This window comes from Lutra lutra, chromosome 4 (assembly GCF_902655055.1).
Source record: "Lutra lutra chromosome 4, mLutLut1.2, whole genome shotgun sequence".
Lineage (NCBI taxonomy): Eukaryota > Metazoa > Chordata > Mammalia > Carnivora > Mustelidae > Lutra > Lutra lutra.
The window spans coordinates 37,897,301-37,914,526 of NC_062281.1; the positions used below are offsets into that span (position 1 = coordinate 37,897,301).

The following is a 17,226-nucleotide window of genomic DNA, read 5'->3' on the forward strand; positions in this document are numbered from 1 at the left end:
GAATCTGATAGATGCATGCAAATATTTCTTTTTTAAAAGACTTTTTGGGGTGCCTGGGTGGCTAAGTGAGTTAAGTGGCTGGCTCTTGATTTTGGCTCAGGTCATGATCTCAGGGTGCTAGGACAGAGCCCCATGTCAGGCTCCATGCTCAGTGGGTAGTCTACTTGAAAGTCTCTCTCCACCCCTCTTCCTCCACCCCTGCCCTCATTTACCTACTTTCACTCTCTCTCTAAAATCAACCAATCAACGAATGAATCAATCAGTCATTAAAAACCTTTTATGGTATCTAACATTTTGGTGAATGGTCATTTATTTATCAATATTGAGAAATGTTTGTAGAAAAAGGTTGCTGGGGACCATTACCTGTCAGAATCCTTTTTATTATAGGGCCACATGGGTTGAAGGGAACTTTCTGGCCCATAGAATTCATCAAGGATCTGATTAACTGTGCCTCCAGGGTGTATCTTAGTGGCTATTTGCTTGATGAGGGAGGTTGAGATGGGAACGGCACAGTGGGAAGGATCATCTTCTTCTCTAGGAAATGGAAAAGAATAAAACAGGAGTGAATATCAGATTTCTAAAGTGAATTTATTGAAAAAAAAAAATCGAACTATAGACGTATCATAGACCAATACCTTTTGTGACATTGAGTCAATTTTTTTGGTGATTTAGGGATTAGTGACACAGTTTTTGGATGATCTGGGCCCTGACCCCTTTTCCCTGTCCCCCTCCCCCACATGCTTGGGTGAGAGCTCTATTCATTTCTTCTACTAGAGAAATTATGTCAATTAAATCTTCCAATCCCTCTTGTTTATATCTAAGTTTAATGAAAGAGGCTGAATTTTATCCAAAACCACTGAAGAAGATAAGGAAACACTAGGCAGGGCAATTTTAAAATAACATTCTCATAAGATAAGGGAATCATACAAAATATTCTATCTGCCTTCTTCCCCTCAATAGTATAGGTTGCTTTTCTACTGAATTTCTCTCAGAATAACGTAAGGATTTTTCCAGTACCTTGCTTGAAATGTTAGGTGATGCACAAGGTCAGGTTCTATGTTTTGCAGTGGTTTTTCCTGTCCTTTTCCTGGAATAATTTGTGTTTCACTCAATCCCAGACTCCTTTTCTCCAAATGTATGATAATGGGGTCTGGAAGATGACTCCTCATGATAAAAAGAGGGCTGAACACAATCTATAAAAATAAAAGGACAGAACAACTTTCATATTTGCTTTGTTGCAGTATTCCAGCTGTTTGATGCTGAAACAAACTTGTAATAAATCTCTTCCCTGGGTCACTCTGACCTTAATTTATTTCAGAACAGGAAAGGTCAGAGTCATATACCATATTTTAGGACTGGAAAGCACTCACCAGTCGTTGTTGCACTTGAGAATTGGGTTCTAATGTCAAAACTGTGCACCAGACATAAAAAATGGAACTGTTTGAAGATGGTACCTGCAAAGGAGGTAGAAAAGGGTTCTGTTAAATACCGAACAGTTTACTAATTAATCAAAATGAGGCACAGATCGAATGTCAGTTTGGAGGATTAAAAAGTTTAAAGTTATAGAAAAAAGCCATTAAAAACAGAGAATAAGCAAAACCAGACTTCATTATGGCATAAAGTGAATGTGCAGTGAGTCAACGAGGCCAACGCTTTCTTAAAGACAAAGGCATTTGTAAGAGGAGAGACTGATACAAGACTGGGTGGGAGAATGGCGGGGAGGATTTGTCCTTTGTGGCAAGGAAATGTGCCGATGGTGGAGTGTGAAGAGGAGATAAAAAAGGAGCAGACCTTTGTGAAGATTCTCAAGTCGGGGGGGGGCACTCCTTCCCCACTTCTCCCCTGCATCCCCATCCCAAGCCCTGGTGCATCAGGATCCTTCTCAAGATATAACTTGTCTCCACCTGAAAAGGGCAGCGTCTTGGCTCTCAAGGCGACTGGGACTGATACCACAGCTGTGCTGCTGTGGGGTGGGAGGAAGCAATATCCCAAGTCTTTTTATCTTACTTCAGATCTCCCTCTTTTGTACCGGTCATTTTTTAAATAAAGTGCTGTACTGAATAAAGAGCAAAAGGAGAAACTTTTAATTTTAAAAACTGCTCTACTCAGGCACCTGGGTGGCTCAGTTGGTTGAGTGGCTGCTTTCGGCTCAGGGCACGATCCCGGAGTCCCGGGATGGAGGCCTGCATCCGGCTCCCAGCTCCACGGGGAGTCTGCTTCTCCCTCTGACCTCTCCTCTCTCATGCACTCTCTCACTGTCTCTCTCTCAAATAAATACATGAAATCTTAAAAAAACAACACAAAACTGCTCTATTCCAGATTGCCGTACATCTCGTACCTGAATGACAATGCTATACTCAGGGGACTTAGATTCCAAGCACACGTCTCTTGACCAGTCTTCATCTCCTTTGGCCTTCACACATAACTCCGTCAGTTCACTGTTTTCCAGTATGTATGAAGGCAATTTCTGTTTGGCTGTGAGGCAGTCGAAATGTTCTCGAATGACAGCTTGTCCGTCTTGACCGATGTAATGCTGAACGACTTTCAGTTCTATGCTTTGAGACAAATAACTGCAGATGATCTGTCTTCCACAGATGATAATCTAAAACATAATGAACACACACATAAAGTTTCACCCATTCGGATTTCCTGAACTGGTGACATGTTCACTGTTATTACCTGTGTTGGTTTTGAAGGAAAGAACGTGAAGCCATGAACTTGTTTAGAGCATACAGGAAGAAAGGCTTGGGAGGAGAAAGGGATTTTGCTTTGGTCATATTAGGTTTACCGCACTCAAAGGACAGGCACAGGCAGGGCCGGCAGCAGCCAGCTGGAAATGCTGGGTGTGTGCCTGAGCGTGCGGTGAGGCTGGAGACAGCCGACCTATGGAATGAAAGCCTTGCAAATGCGCACAGGCGGAAAAGAGCTGACCTGGAAAAGAGGTGCAGGCTTACACCAGCAACTGACCAACAGCCTAGGATCAGATTCAGGGGCAAAGAGCCAGGGAAGGGGCCCGAGAAGAAGAGGCAAAGGACTGTGGTGGTAAACCAGGGGAAGCTGAAGCCCTTAGAAAAGACCCACCAGGAAGGGGTAGTCAGTGATGTCACCTGATGTGGCAGTAACCAATGATGGGGACCGAGCACAAGGCTTCAGCTCTGGTGGCTGAGAGGCCAACTGGCGATTTATGTTTCCAAGGCTGGTTTCCAAGGGTTTCTTACAGTCTTACACAATAAGAGATCACTTTATAAATTGGTAATACAAACAACTGTTAAGTCAGATGCCTAATTAGAGTTTATGTTATTCAGGTTTTCCCACAGAGTAGAAGCATGTGGCTTTGTAAAACACACAGAATGATCCAAAGATTCATGGATCACCCCATTTTTCCTCCAGCTAAGAGTTTAGTTCATGGTAGGCATTAAGAAATGTTTCTTAAATTGGTTGAAATTGAAAAGATAATGCAAAACTTTATTCCTATGCAGTGAGTCCTACTGTAATATAAATATTCACCGTGACTAGAAAATATAGGACTTTCACGTACTGGATTTTCTTATTTGTAATATTTTTTTCTAGATTTTATGAATAGTAATCATTCATATGCACACCAATATATATGTGGTTTCTCAAGCATGTGATGGTTAATTTTATGTGTCGACTTGAATGGGCCACGACTGCAGAGATACTGGGCCAAGCATTTTTCTGTGTGGGTCTGTGAAGATGTTTTTGGATGAGGTTAACATTTGAACTGGTAAACTGAGTAAAGCAGAGTGCCCTCCCTACTGTGGGTGGGCCTCACCCTGTCAGCTGAAGACCTGACTAGAACAAAGAGCCTGTGTAAGAGGGACTCCTCCTGCCTGACTGAACCGAGACATCGGTCTTTCCTGGCCTTTGGACCTGGGCTAAAAAATATCAGCTCTTCTTGGGTCTTTAGCCTGCTGGCTTTCAGGCAGGAACTACACGTCAGCTCTGCTGGGTTTTGGCTTCCACAGCCGTGTGAGCCAATTGAAAAGAAATCTCTCCCTCTCTTTCTCTGCATACACATGTATGTACATACACACGAATCTGTATGAATAAATACACACATCCTATTACAAGGCATTTTTTACACACTAACTCTCTCATTCTCACAGTAACAATAAAAATAGGTGTTACTAGGACTTGTCATCTTAACAAGGAGAATGATGTCAGATGACTTGCATGGTGTTACCCAGACTCTCTGGCCCAGAGTCTGATAGTCACTCTGAAGGTCTGTCTTTCATAAAATTAATACCTATGAATTAAGAAAGCCTAGAAACTATAAAAAAGAGAATGAAGACTGCCCATCATAATGTAAATGTGACAGATGTCACTGGTTCCATTCCAAAGAGGTGGTCCCTCCTTCTCCCTGGTTATTAATAACCCTGATTCGGTTTAGGTCTCAAAAAGGAGCAAAGTACTCAGGGAAGGTGGACACCTCCATGGCCTCCATAGTCTGTGTCACAGCTGGCACAAACTGATCCTTGTGATTCCATTCTCCTTTTGCCAGTGATTACTTTAGGGGTGAACATGGGGCACTGTTTGGCTAATAATATGAGAAGGAAAGATTGCTAAAAGGCTCTGGGAAAGATTTTACTCCTTGATAAGGGAGAGAATTTGAGAAGAGAAAGCCCGCTTCTTGTCTGCCACGGAAGAAGTTGTGAGAGGATATATAATGTACATACAGCTTCTGTAGCCATCTTGAGACACAAAAGGCAAATCCAAGAGGATAGCAGAGAAGCAGATACAGCCCTGAGTGGCTTAATTAACCAAAACTTAACCTACCTTCCTCATTCTTATTATATGAGATAATAAATATAAAATAGGAACAATAATAGTGTCTGTCTCATTAGCTTACTATGAAGATTAAAAAACCTACTTTGTTACTTCAAACTGAAAACACCCTAATGGGTACATTTTCATATGTGATTAAGAGTATTTTGTAAACACCACTGTAAGGAAACTATTATTTATACAAATACATATGATTATGAATGAACGATTATTTAGTTCATTATAAAGAAACCTGCTACGATGATAGACCAAAAATTAAATGTCATTGTTGTTTCATTAGTTGAACACTAAAGTTTAGCATTTTCTTAAACATTTATTTTCCAACTATCTATTCCTTTGACTTTTCTTTATAAGGAGTACATCTGTAAAAACCAAGCCGTGCTTAACTGTACATTATTGTAGGCACTCTAGCCATTATAATCTTTTAAAACAATGTTTTCTCAATAACAAACACAGAAGTCAACTGAACCATGAGTCCTGAGTTAGCAAGCAAGCTTTTCTTCAGCATATGCTAGGGGTTACTAGGCACTCATGGTTAAGTCTTACGAGGACTTAGCATCGTCTAATTTTAAATAAACACGTGAAAGCTCTGAGGCAGTATTTAATTCTGTTCTTCCTCTTGATGTGCCCAGGCCTGGCAATGTATGCACACCGCTCCTGCTTTAGAACCTTTGGGCCTCATGAGATTTAGGAGAGAATTTTGCTGTCTCTCACAGAAACCACAGAATCTCCTCAACCATCTGGGACTCACTTTGTCTAAAGACAAAGATCCTCTTGGTGGGTTTTTATAGTTTCATTTTCAACTATAAAGCCTGTTAAATAGGCTTTCAAATATGATAAAAAGAAAACCCTTAAAAGTGGCCAGGGAGAGAGGGCTACTTAGATGAAGGAAAATCCAAAATGGCTCCGCCTTGGTATGGTGTTCTTCAGAGCTGCTCCCACGCAGGGTTCAGTGAGAGCCATGTCTGCTTTTCTTCAAAGTGGCAACACTTACAATGCCTTTATTTTGAAAATTATGGTTAGAATTTCAAGATTAATTTATCAGTTGAGGACAGCTACTTAATTTTTTTTAATGTAGGGTTTCTCTTTAATACACATTTCCAGGTTTCACACTAATTCTCCTCTTTCCCCAAAGCCACAAAGATGTGTATTGAAGATTTCCACATATGATTTTACTTAGCAGGTTTCAGAACTCTTATTAGATCAGTGCCAAGAAGAATAGTGATATTAAAGAATAACTCCAGAGCACCAGATGCACTGGAAAATGATATCTTAGCCCTGATTAAAAGTGTATGTATAAAGATACAATATATATACATATGTACATATGTACATTTACGTTTTTAGAGTAGTAAAGCTTTTCTCAGTGAGGGGATAGGACACGTGGAAGTCACTGTGTGTACGTGGGTAGCTGTGTTATGTACAAAGTTCCTGAGAAATTTTGTATGTGGTCAATTATCATTCAGTTGGAGAAATGGCAGGGGTATAAGAAAGGCAGGGTACAGATAACCAAATCTCATTGTTCAGGCATCAGCCAATTCTCCATTATCCGGGGGCGTGTTAATGCAGCTATGGTCCATCAGTGAGCTGCACACACTCACCTCCCAAAATCTTTAAAATTAGGCAGCTGTGGTTTATTGCAAATTTCCTGGCCCAGGTGGGGTAGAAGGAAAGAAGCCAAGATGTTAGAGAGGCAGGAATCCACGAAGCTCTTCTGAAACCTTGATTCCTATCTTCCTTCCCAACCTGGCTAATTGAGAAAATCCTGTGTCTCTGATGTACTTTAGCTGGAGCTAACCTGAATTTTAGTTAATCTACGCTGGCAATAAAAAATTAAACCCAACTGAAAGACTAGAAAGGGTTTTCACAACAATGCAGCAGTTATTTTGAAGTTGGTGGTCTGCTGAACCTTTCAGCATTACCTGCGTTCAGTACCAACCATTTTACATTTTGCTTCTTCCTCGGTTAAAATGAATTGCTGTTTCTGTGTTCCACTTCTCACTGTTCTGCTGAGTGACTAAAATGGCCCTCATTTAGAGCCCAATCTCATTTGGCTATAACAATAAATGCTAAAACTCAAAGTGTAAATTGTGTGTATGTATGTGTGTGTCTATGTCTTCCATGACAGAGGGATGGAAATGGACTTTGCCAGTAAGACGGCACTTCTTTTTTTTTTTTTTTTTAAACAATTACAGAAATAAAGGGAAGGACTAACAGATTTTGACTATTTTTTTTTTTTAAAGATTTTATTTATTTGTCAGAAAGAGAGGAGAGCGAGCGAGCACAGGCAGACAGAGTGGCAGGCAGAGGCAGAGGGAGAAGCAGGCTCCCCGCCAAGCAAGGAGCCCGATGTGGGACTCGATCCCAGGACGCTGGGATCATGACCTGAGCTGAAGGCAGCTGCTTAACCCACTGAGCCACCCAGGCGCCCCGTAAGATGGCACTTCTTTCAGAAAAGTAAATAAGTAAATGCAATGGGAGGGTGGCTTATGCTTCCATTATGGATTTCTGAAAGATTCTTTCCTGCCTGGCTACATTCTACATTTTTTTTTTAAATAAGATAATTTATTATAATAAGATAGAAGCAGAGAAAAGTGTGAGAGGAAGTCCCTACAGAAAATATTTACTGAACATCCAATGGTTTGAATAACATTTGGAAATCCTGAAATGTGATTTGTCACCAGATGCCTTAAAATCTGTCGATTTGACATTAACAGAGAGGATGATTAAAAGGATTCCTTAAGCTTCTAATGCATGGGAAATTTTTGTGAGTCTGATTTGAACCCCTCCTTACACTAAGATTTTTAAGAAATTCTAATAGTCTGAAAAACTCAGAGAGTCAGTATATTGGTTGGGACACATATATATATTTAGTTATTTCAAGGATTAATGTTGCCCTAACAAGTATCTGGTGACACAAAACAATGAATTTTGGTTAAAGAATAAAGTATATCTTTTTAGTCTGGGAAGATGTATCAAGTACCACAAAAACATTCACATCCTTTGCTCAGGTAATTAAATTTTATAGCAAATTATTTTGAGGACAGATCCAGACATTCTGACATACATATGTATACACACAGATATTTATTTAAGGATTTATTCTGGCAACGAGTTAGAAATTATCTAAAGGTGCAGCAACAAGGGGATATCTAAATGGGTCTCAACATACCATGTGGCAAATTATGCAACCATTAAAAAGATAGTTCGGCTCTGTAGATAACACGAGAACATAAGCATCATATAATGTTAAGTGAAAAAACAGGTTGAAAACTAATTATAACCAGATCTCAAGTTGGCTAAAAAAAATCTGCATAGAAAAAAAGTAGAAAAAGATACACCGAAGTAGTAACAGTATTTATCTTTGGGTGGCAGAAATATGGGTACTTTTCTACTTTAGACTTTTCTGTGTTTTCAGAAATATTTTAAAATAGTTAACACAAAAATAACAACAGTGATCTAATATTTACTAGGTGCTTTATTTTACAAAAGGTTAAGAAATTTGCCCGAGATATTAGGTAATAGATATTAGGGCTGGGAAATCTCTTCTAGTCAGGGGGAAGAAAAGGTAAGTAACATTTGTGGGAATTTTTAAAAAAGGTACTTCCCATGGCCAACTTTTCTGACTTATGACCTACTGTTGCAATGTGTAGTATTGCCTCAGGAACACAGTATATGTTAATTTATCCCTAAAATTTAATATTACTCCTTGAAGATATATAATATCTATGCAAGAAGGAGGCACTATAATTTTTGTCTTTTTTTTTTTTTTAAGATTTTATTTATTTATTTGACAGACAGAGATCACAAGAAGGCAGAGAGGGGAGGAAGCAGACTCCCTGCCGAGCAGAGAGCCCGATGCGGGGCTTGATCCCAGGACCCTGGGACCATGACCCGAGCTGAAGGCAGAGGCCTTAAGCCATTGAACCACCCAGGTGCCCTATCTTTTTTTTTTTTTTTTTTTAAGATTTTATTTATTTAGTTGAGAGAAGGAAAGAGAGAGTTTGAGAATGCGAGTGGGAGGAGGGGCAGAGCAAGAAGGAGAGGGAAGGCAGACTCCTTGCTGAGCGTGGAGCCAGAGGCAGGGCTCCATCCCAGAACCCCAAGATCATGACCTGAGCCAAAGTCAGATGCTTAACTGACTGAGCCCCAGGCGCCCCAGAAGAAGGCACTATTGGCGTTAAGACAACAAAGTCTAACCAATGTTATGGATTCCTGGGACTATTTCATTCTTGTAACTACAGTTTGAGTTATGACAGTAGGCCAGGTGCTACTTTTAAGCACTTTTTAAGCACTTTACATATACAAACTCACACTAACTTTATGACAAAGGCACTATTACTATCCTCATTTCCCAGGTCAGGAAACTGATTCACAAAGAGGTTAACTAACCTGAAGATCACATAGCTAGCAAGGGAATACACAGCCAGAGTGGTTATGATCTTAATCACCAGTGATATTCTGTGGAAAACTATTTCTCCATGGAGTGACCCTGCCATTCCATTAATCGGTAACTGTTCTAGCAACCATATGCAAAAGAGCTGAATGAATTGGGAAAGTTCAGACCAGAGCCATGGTGGTCAAAGTGTGGTCCCCTGGACCAGTAGCATCAGTAACACCTGAGAATTTATTAGAAATATAAATTGACACATCACACCCAAGACCTACTGAATCTGCAGCTCTGAGGGTGGGACCCAACAATCTATGTTTTAAAAAGCCTTCTAGGTGATTCTGACATACATGCAAGTTTGAGAACCACTGGCCTAACGGAAGCTCAGGGGAAACATCTTGGCTTCCCTTGTGTTTTTGAAGGGCTGTAATACAGAGGAGAGATAACTTAGTCCTCACCATAAGCTATTGCATACATCTCCCAAGTTCTGAAGAGTGGTAAAAACTGGTTGAACGGTGAGAGATTTGGGTTCAAAATCAGGAAAGAGCTTCCTTTAGAGATGGAAGTAATCAGTTATGGGAAGGGCTGCCATGTGAGGAAATGAGCCTCTTATCATTGGGAGTATTCAAACAGATGCCGAATGACCATTTCTCAGGAATGCTAGTGAATGGGAAGGTGGATAAAGCATTCTTCAAAGACCATGAGTGACAGAATCAGAAAACCAGAATGTATTAATTGGGCAGATATTTACTGAGAGCATATCCATTGTGACAGTTCTGAGGGCAGATGAAAGTCAGTGACACATCTTGTTCTTAGGACTCTGTAGCTCAAAGCTCATGCTCCGTTAGGCTGGTCCCATCGTGGGTCCCCATAAGACCCATTTGTCCCATATTCCTATCTTCATATTACACTGTCTACTTGGAATGTCCTCTCTTAATCCAAATTCTGTTTTCCAAAGCCCAACTCGAGTCATTTCTTCCTATTGAAACTTCTAGATTCCCTTCACACTTACTGTCAGTTGTGCGACACACACATGGTGCCCGACATACAGTTGGGTTTATATAAATTTGCAGCTTAAGAGCAAAGATTGTGTCACATAGTGTCTTTCGTTTCACTCTCTTTTACTGTAGGCAATCCATAATTACTTGAGGAATAGTCAATTCATTGGGAAGATTCCTCTGCTCTATTCTTTTCACTTCTGTTGCCCACAATAATGAGAACATGATGTCCAGCTCCCTGATTAGGTGGAGATCAAGAACGTATACGGCACAGGTCCTACTGTTCACCTCACCACTTGCTTCCTGTCTGCCCCTGGCACACGGCAATGGACCAGCCCATGTTGCTTGATAAGAAAAGCCCCCCTTTTCCTTTCCCAGGGACTGAGGGCTGTTTCTATCATGTCCTCAATTCACATAAGCTCTGGGTAGACTTACAGTCCAGATGCAGATGTATATGTTAAAACTCTTATGACAAATCCAGTTATGATGTGTGCAGTGAAGCCAGTTTTCAGATTTTAATACTTCCTTTTTTTCTTTCTACTCTTGTCATATGCGCCATGCTTGAAAAACATCTTCTAAAAACCACATTTTCACATCTTAAGAACACAAAAAAAGTGTCAGATACTTTTTTCCCCTTTGCAGTCTTAGAACTTCAAAAACAGCCAAAAGGAAGTTTTATAAAATACGTAAAAATATGTGCTGAGAGCTGAGGTTTTATATGCCAAGAGTTAGACCGTAGTGAATTTTTACTGCAGTTAATATTAACTCCTAGGAAAGGAAAGCTTGCTGGAGACCCAGGCCCACTCTGTCATAGGAGGTATCACAACACTTTCTCGAAGATTATTCTGATATGTCTGAGAACCAACTCCTGGTTATCCGCTGTTGGATTATCCAGAGTCCCCAACACCCAGTGCTTCTTTTCTTCCTTAATAAAGGCCTTTTGGCTATTTCACAGCTCATTAGCACCTCCACCAGAAGGTAGGTGATGACAGGGAGAAGAGGTGAAACTAAAATCAGTAAATTTTACTGCTCGTTAGCAGCTCTTGTAAAAGATGTGGGACAAGGGGTTTGAAGCCATCAGCATCCTCAGGATCATCAACAAGCACATACAAATTGGGAGCAAAAATACCCAGGCTCATCGCTGTGGGTTTTTAAATTATGAGTTATTTTCAATTTCTTTAAGTTTCGCTTCCATTAATTGTGTCAAAGAACTAAGAGCTGTGTGGGTCCCGGACACAAGGAACTCACCTGTTTTTGCACTCCACTGAGCTGCCGAACCTTGATGACGAGGGAAGCAGTCCGACCCTTGTACTGAATCGTTCTAATAAACGTTCCTGCGTGGTCCACACTGAAGGGTTCTGACCAGCGCCAATTGCCCCAACCTTCGATACAGATGTGTAACAGCTGGAGAGAAAAACAATAATCGTCACGATGCCAAAAGTGCCAACAAAAATCTAGTCCTCAAATGAAAGTCTCATTGCTGGAAAACCTTCCTATTTGTAATATTTAGCATCTGTTTTCTTTCTAACCTGCCTTATTCATCCACTTCCAGCTTATTCAAGCAGGCTAAGAATAGCAAATATGCCACAGAGAGTCAATGTGGTTTTCCAGATCACATTTTAAACCTTCTTAAAAATAATTGTCCTATCAAATGGTAAAAAGGCTGCTGAACATTTGAGAAAAGCCCATTTCATTCATCTGGAGGACAAGAAGGTCGAAGTGTGAGATCAAAGAACACGGTCTTGGCTGATAGTTTATTCCCTCTTATGGCTAGACAGTAATTAAAGTAAAATTTCATTTGTTGCATTATTTTTGACCCTAAATTGCCATTCCTTATTTATTCTCTTGATAAAGAACAAAACAGCAATTTGAGGATGCAGTTCATTCAATATACTCTCTCTATGAGATCACATATATCATATGAGAACTACCTTCAACATTTTGAATGTATGAAAAAATGTCTTTGTTCTACTTTTTGCTAGCCACGTATTTATTGTAGCGTTTACCAAACGAGTCTCCTGATTCACATTCATATTTATTCACACATTATTGCCAATTTGGTAATATTTAGATTTCTTCCATGATCATCAAATATTTTCTATTTCCACTCCTACCTACTAAATGCAATGAAGAAAATCAGTTTAACTGAACAAGTATTCCAAAACAACATAATAATTACTGCTTCTTTAGGATACATGTTTAAATGAACATAAACAGTATTCTATCCAATTACTAAGAATTAGAAATAAAACTGACATTTTAGGAAAAACATTTGTATAATATACAAACTATTTCCTTCACATTGTATATAATTTTTTAAAAGAACGAACCAAAGGCTGATCGTATGAAACATTTTCCCAATTAACAGAATGAATAAAACTATAAAAACATTGTATAAGAGCTATCATAATGGGCCCTTAAAATAAATACATTAAGAATTTACATGGTAATGTCATAATAATAATAGTCTTTTGACAGAAAGATTATTTTTCTGCTTTACCATTAGAAGGAAACTTTAGAAAGTACCTAAATTAAAACATTTCCCAAGGTCACTAGTTATCACAATATGATTTTGGTGGAAGGTTAAGGGAGGATTTTTTTGTTTGTTTGTTTTAAAACACCTTAATATTTTTTCAAAACCTCCTAACTCATCTCCCTGCTTTTCATATAGCCCCACTCCAGTTCTTCCTCCATGCAACTTCCAGTGACGCCAGGAAATAAAAAAGCTACCATTCAGGTGACTTCTAGAAAAGAAAGGTAATAAGGGAAAGGAAGGAAGGAAGGAAGGAAGGAAGAAAGAAAGAAAGAAAGAAGGAAGGAAGGAAAGAAAGAAAAAAAGAAAGAAAGAAAGAAAGAAAGGGAGGGAGGGAGGGAGGGAGGGAGGGAAAGAAAGGGAAAAAAGAAAAAAAGAAAAAAGTCCTAGACAGCAAATACCTTTAGGGAAAATTTGGTCTTATATACACTCTACAACATAAAAGTACCAGAGTTATCTTTGATCTTTAAATATTAGTGACAGAGAAAAAAAAAAAGAAAAACAATAGTGGTGTTTGGAACCATTTCAGTTTTTTGTAGCAGCAACTGGGAATAAAGCTCAGGGCACACACAAAACTAAAAGAAACAAGAAAGTTGTTTTCTTTGGAGAGACTAGTAGCTGGAAATGACAAAAAAATAATGAGGCAAGGTACTTAAGGTCAAGCTCGGCTATATTTTTCCTGAAAATTCCACAGCCTCTAAAGGTTTAATGTATACAACGTAATTGGAATTGAGGAGTGTTCACATTTGCATATGAGCTCAATTTTAGGTAGCGGCTCCCTCTGTGTACACAGCTTCAACTGACTGAATGTCACCAAGGAGTATGTTGTTGGGTTTCGCTTGGCATCTACGTGTTCTCAAAATGTTGGCATAGATATTTTCTTTGAATTATGAAAATCCAGATATGTCTGGATTAAGTTCACACAGAAAAGTTAGGTGGGAGAAAAACATCACACTTCTTCCCACATGCATCACTGGTACAATATTTGTAATGTTTGGTCGACTGTTCAAAGCATTTAAATAGCTATTAGACATATATCATTTATTAGGGAAGGAACTGCATTCCTAAGAGAGAAAACCTACAAAAAGGACTGAGAAGGCCCAACCCTACTTGGGTCATCCTTCCCATGGTGTGTCCACTTCAGGCACTAGACAGCAGTGCGGATGCTCATGGACCTCCACTGAGTGAGGGAGTTCTGTTCTGTTGAACCAAATGACTACATACATTTCTTTCTTTCTTTCTTTCTTTCTTTCTTTCTTTCTTTCTTTCTTTCTTTCTTTCTTTCTTTCTCTCTCTCTCTCTCTCTCTCTTTCTTTCTTTCTTTTTTCTGAAGGCTTTATTTATTTATTTGCCAGAGTAGGCATAGAGGCATAGAGGCAGAGTAGGCATAGAGGCAGAGAGAGAAGGGGAAGCAGGCTCCCCACTGAGCAGAGAACCCAATGTGGGGCTCGATCCCAGGACCCTGGGATCATGACTGGAGCCGAAAGCAGAGCCTTAAATCTGCTGAGCCACCCAGGCACCCCAAATGACTACATTTCATGGCTCCAGGTACTAAGTAGTCTCCATTTAAAAACAAATACTCATAGATCTACTTTTCTTTCTATACTGAAGGGACTATAAATTCAGGCATAAGAAGGTGAAATTTGTGTTAGACTACTTGATCCTAATGTGATTTCTTTCTATCATTCCTCTGATATATTTTCTTACTCAGATACTATAAGAAAGCTGATATGATAGCTGCTATGGAGGAAGGAAGGAGGAAGAACCGTGTCTTCTGTCCTGCAAAGAGCTTACGATCTTATGGGGAAAATAAAGCATGCGTAATAAAACAAGAGGCATTTGGAGAGATACAACATGGTACAGGAGTCTAGAGAAAGGACAGCTTGTTCCAGGCTGGTGGGATTAGAAGAGCTTCCGGAAGCAGTTGGGGCTCAGAGTTCCCACAGGGTTTCGACTGGCAAAGATGGCAGGTCCCCTTAGGGACAACATGAGATGTGAAAGCCAGAGGGTATGCTTGGGGGCAAGGTTAACAATCTGGAATTGCTGGAGAAAAGGGAACATGAAAAATGGGAGTCAGGGATAAGGTCAAACAGGGAGATCTAGATTGCGGCCAGCACTGATTTACTAAGTGAGGAATTTGTGCTTTATTGAAGAATTAGCAGGTGGCCACTGAAGTCTTCTGTATAGGGGATCGGTGTGTTGAAAGGAGATTAAGAGTGGAGTGTGGAAGAATGAGGGCAACTGTCATAGTCAGGAGGAAAGGCAAGATGGGCCAGAAACTTGCAAACACGGGCGAGATGAAGCAATGGCCTTAGGCCCCACATAGCTATCCTTTGTTGCCTGGAGCCCATGGTATTTTTACATTCTCTTATCAACTTGGAAACTTTCTTTCCCCTCTTCCCTATTAAGTTTCCCTTACTGACTCACTTCCTCTACCATCCTTTCTATTCAGGCTTTTCATTCTTTTTGGCCTACTTAGCTAGTGCTAATACTTTCCATTGGGGGGAAAAAGCCAAAATAAGAACTACTCTTGTTTGAACTTCTCAGTGCGAACTGAAACTAAGCAATAAGGCAGGTTGTACAGTGGCCACGCTTGTTGGAAGGTCCCAATGGGCTACATTTTTTTTTTTTTTTCCAGCAGCCCCACTGGAGGGGCAGCCAGACTAATTCATGGTTTTTCCACTGAAGATCTCAAATGGGAGCATATGCAGCTCTCTGGTCATTTTTTAAAATACAAAATGAAAGTTAAAACTGAATTACTGATCAGAGGCCTGGGGTCAGCTCTCAAGACCACCCACAGTCACCTCCAAAGGGAGAATTCCTGATTCAGTTACAGAGGAAAGAAAAATAAGACATCTAGGAAAACAGGATGCACCAAGGAACAGAAAGAAAAGGGGATGGCTATATTTTTAAAACTATATCCTAAACATAAGTGAAGGTACCAGATACTTGTCTGTGAACTTTATTTCACTATTCATTTTAAAACTGTCATCAAGATGATTCCTACCCAAATAATCACAAATAAAAAATGTCTTCAGGTTCACTTATACTTTTTTGTATTTTATAATTTACTGTACAGTAATATGTAATATTCTAAGAAGAAACTGAAAATTGAAATAACTTCAAAAATTTTCCCCAATCCATTATACTCTTGGTAGAAATTTTAGGTGTTCTAAAAAAATTAACATTCAATCCAAGTGAAATAAACTATTAAATATATGTATATATTAATATGTATTGTTAATATATATTAAAGCTTAGGCATCATGTGTATTTTTTAAACTTCTAAACTTACACTATATCCCAAGAGCCTAGTGCATAGTAGGCATTCAACAGATATTTGTTGAATAAATAAATGAGTGAGGATTATTGAAAAATAACCCAAAGTAGACATTAAAAATTTTTAGTGATATCCGTGATATCTGTGCATAAAATGTCATAAAATACAGTATTAAATAAAAATATTTAGAAATAATTCCTATTTTTAAAATATTTTTCTTTTTGTCTCACTGTAGTTTTAAAATTTAAAAATTTTAATTTCAGTGTAGTTAATAGTGTTATTCATTTCAGGTATACAATACAGTCATTCAACAGTTACATGTATTATTCAGTGCTTATCAAGGTAAGTGTACTCTTAGTACTTATCAAGGTGCTTATCAAGTGCTTATCAACTGTAAGTGTACTCTTAAAAACAATCCCAAGTTTTTGAATGACCTTTCAACAAAGGAGATTTACTTTACATGGATGATGATACTAGATTAAATTAAAATCAATGTAATCCTTCCAATCCATAATTCAGACTCAGTAATACTGATATTAAAGCCTAAAGTAGATCCCAAATGATAGAGTAGGTGAGCATTTTGAAGGAATATTAAGTTAAAATACTTTTAAAATTTCTTGTCTAGGGGCACCTGGGTGGCTCAGTGGGTTAAGCCACTGCCTTCGGCTCGGGTCATGGTCCCAGGGTTCTGGGATCGAGCCCCGCGTCGGGTTCTCTGCTCGGCGGGGGGCCCGCTTCCTCCTCTCTCTCTGCCTGCCTCTCTGCCTGCTTGTGATCTCTGTCTGTCAGATAAATAAATTAAAAAAAAATTTCTTGTCTATCTAAAATAATATCTGGAAAGCTATAGATCAAATTACACAGATCCAAGTTTAATTGCTTATTTGGAATGTGCAAGTAGAACTGATAGTACAGGGTGCCTGGGCGGCTCAGTGGGTTAAAGCCTCTGACTTCAGCTCAGGTCATGATCCCAGGGTCCTGGGATCGAGTCCCACGTTGGGCTCTCTGCTTGGTGGAGAGCCTGCTTCTCCGTCTCTCTCTGCCTACTTGTGATCTCTGTCTGTCAAATAAATAAATAAAATCTTAAAAAAAAAAGAACTGATAGTACATGTCATCCCAATAAGTTAACATAAAAATAAAATGAAATATGTTGCTCATTACTGTTTTGTCAAGGCAGTTACATTTCAGGATGTTCAGAGTATCTGATGTAATGCTAAGAAAC

The 17,226-nt window shown here is 39.3% G+C and overlaps 1 protein-coding gene across 4 annotated transcripts in view; it reads right to left on the bottom strand.

The window, feature by feature from the left end:
* The window catches only part of VPS13B (vacuolar protein sorting 13 homolog B), a 763,452-nt gene that overhangs the window by 51,726 nt on the left and 694,500 nt on the right, over nt 1–17,226 (bottom strand). For all 4 annotated transcript variants that reach the window (XM_047723595.1, XM_047723597.1, XM_047723594.1 and 1 more), the window contains 5 exons: nt 11,443–11,598; nt 2,339–2,602; nt 1,371–1,454; nt 1,018–1,193; nt 364–534 (listed from right to left, as the gene is read on the bottom strand). In XM_047723595.1, the coding sequence (XP_047579551.1) occupies nt 364–534; nt 1,018–1,193; nt 1,371–1,454; nt 2,339–2,602; nt 11,443–11,598 (851 nt within the window). The remainder of the gene's footprint in view (nt 1–363; nt 535–1,017; nt 1,194–1,370; nt 1,455–2,338; nt 2,603–11,442; nt 11,599–17,226) is intronic.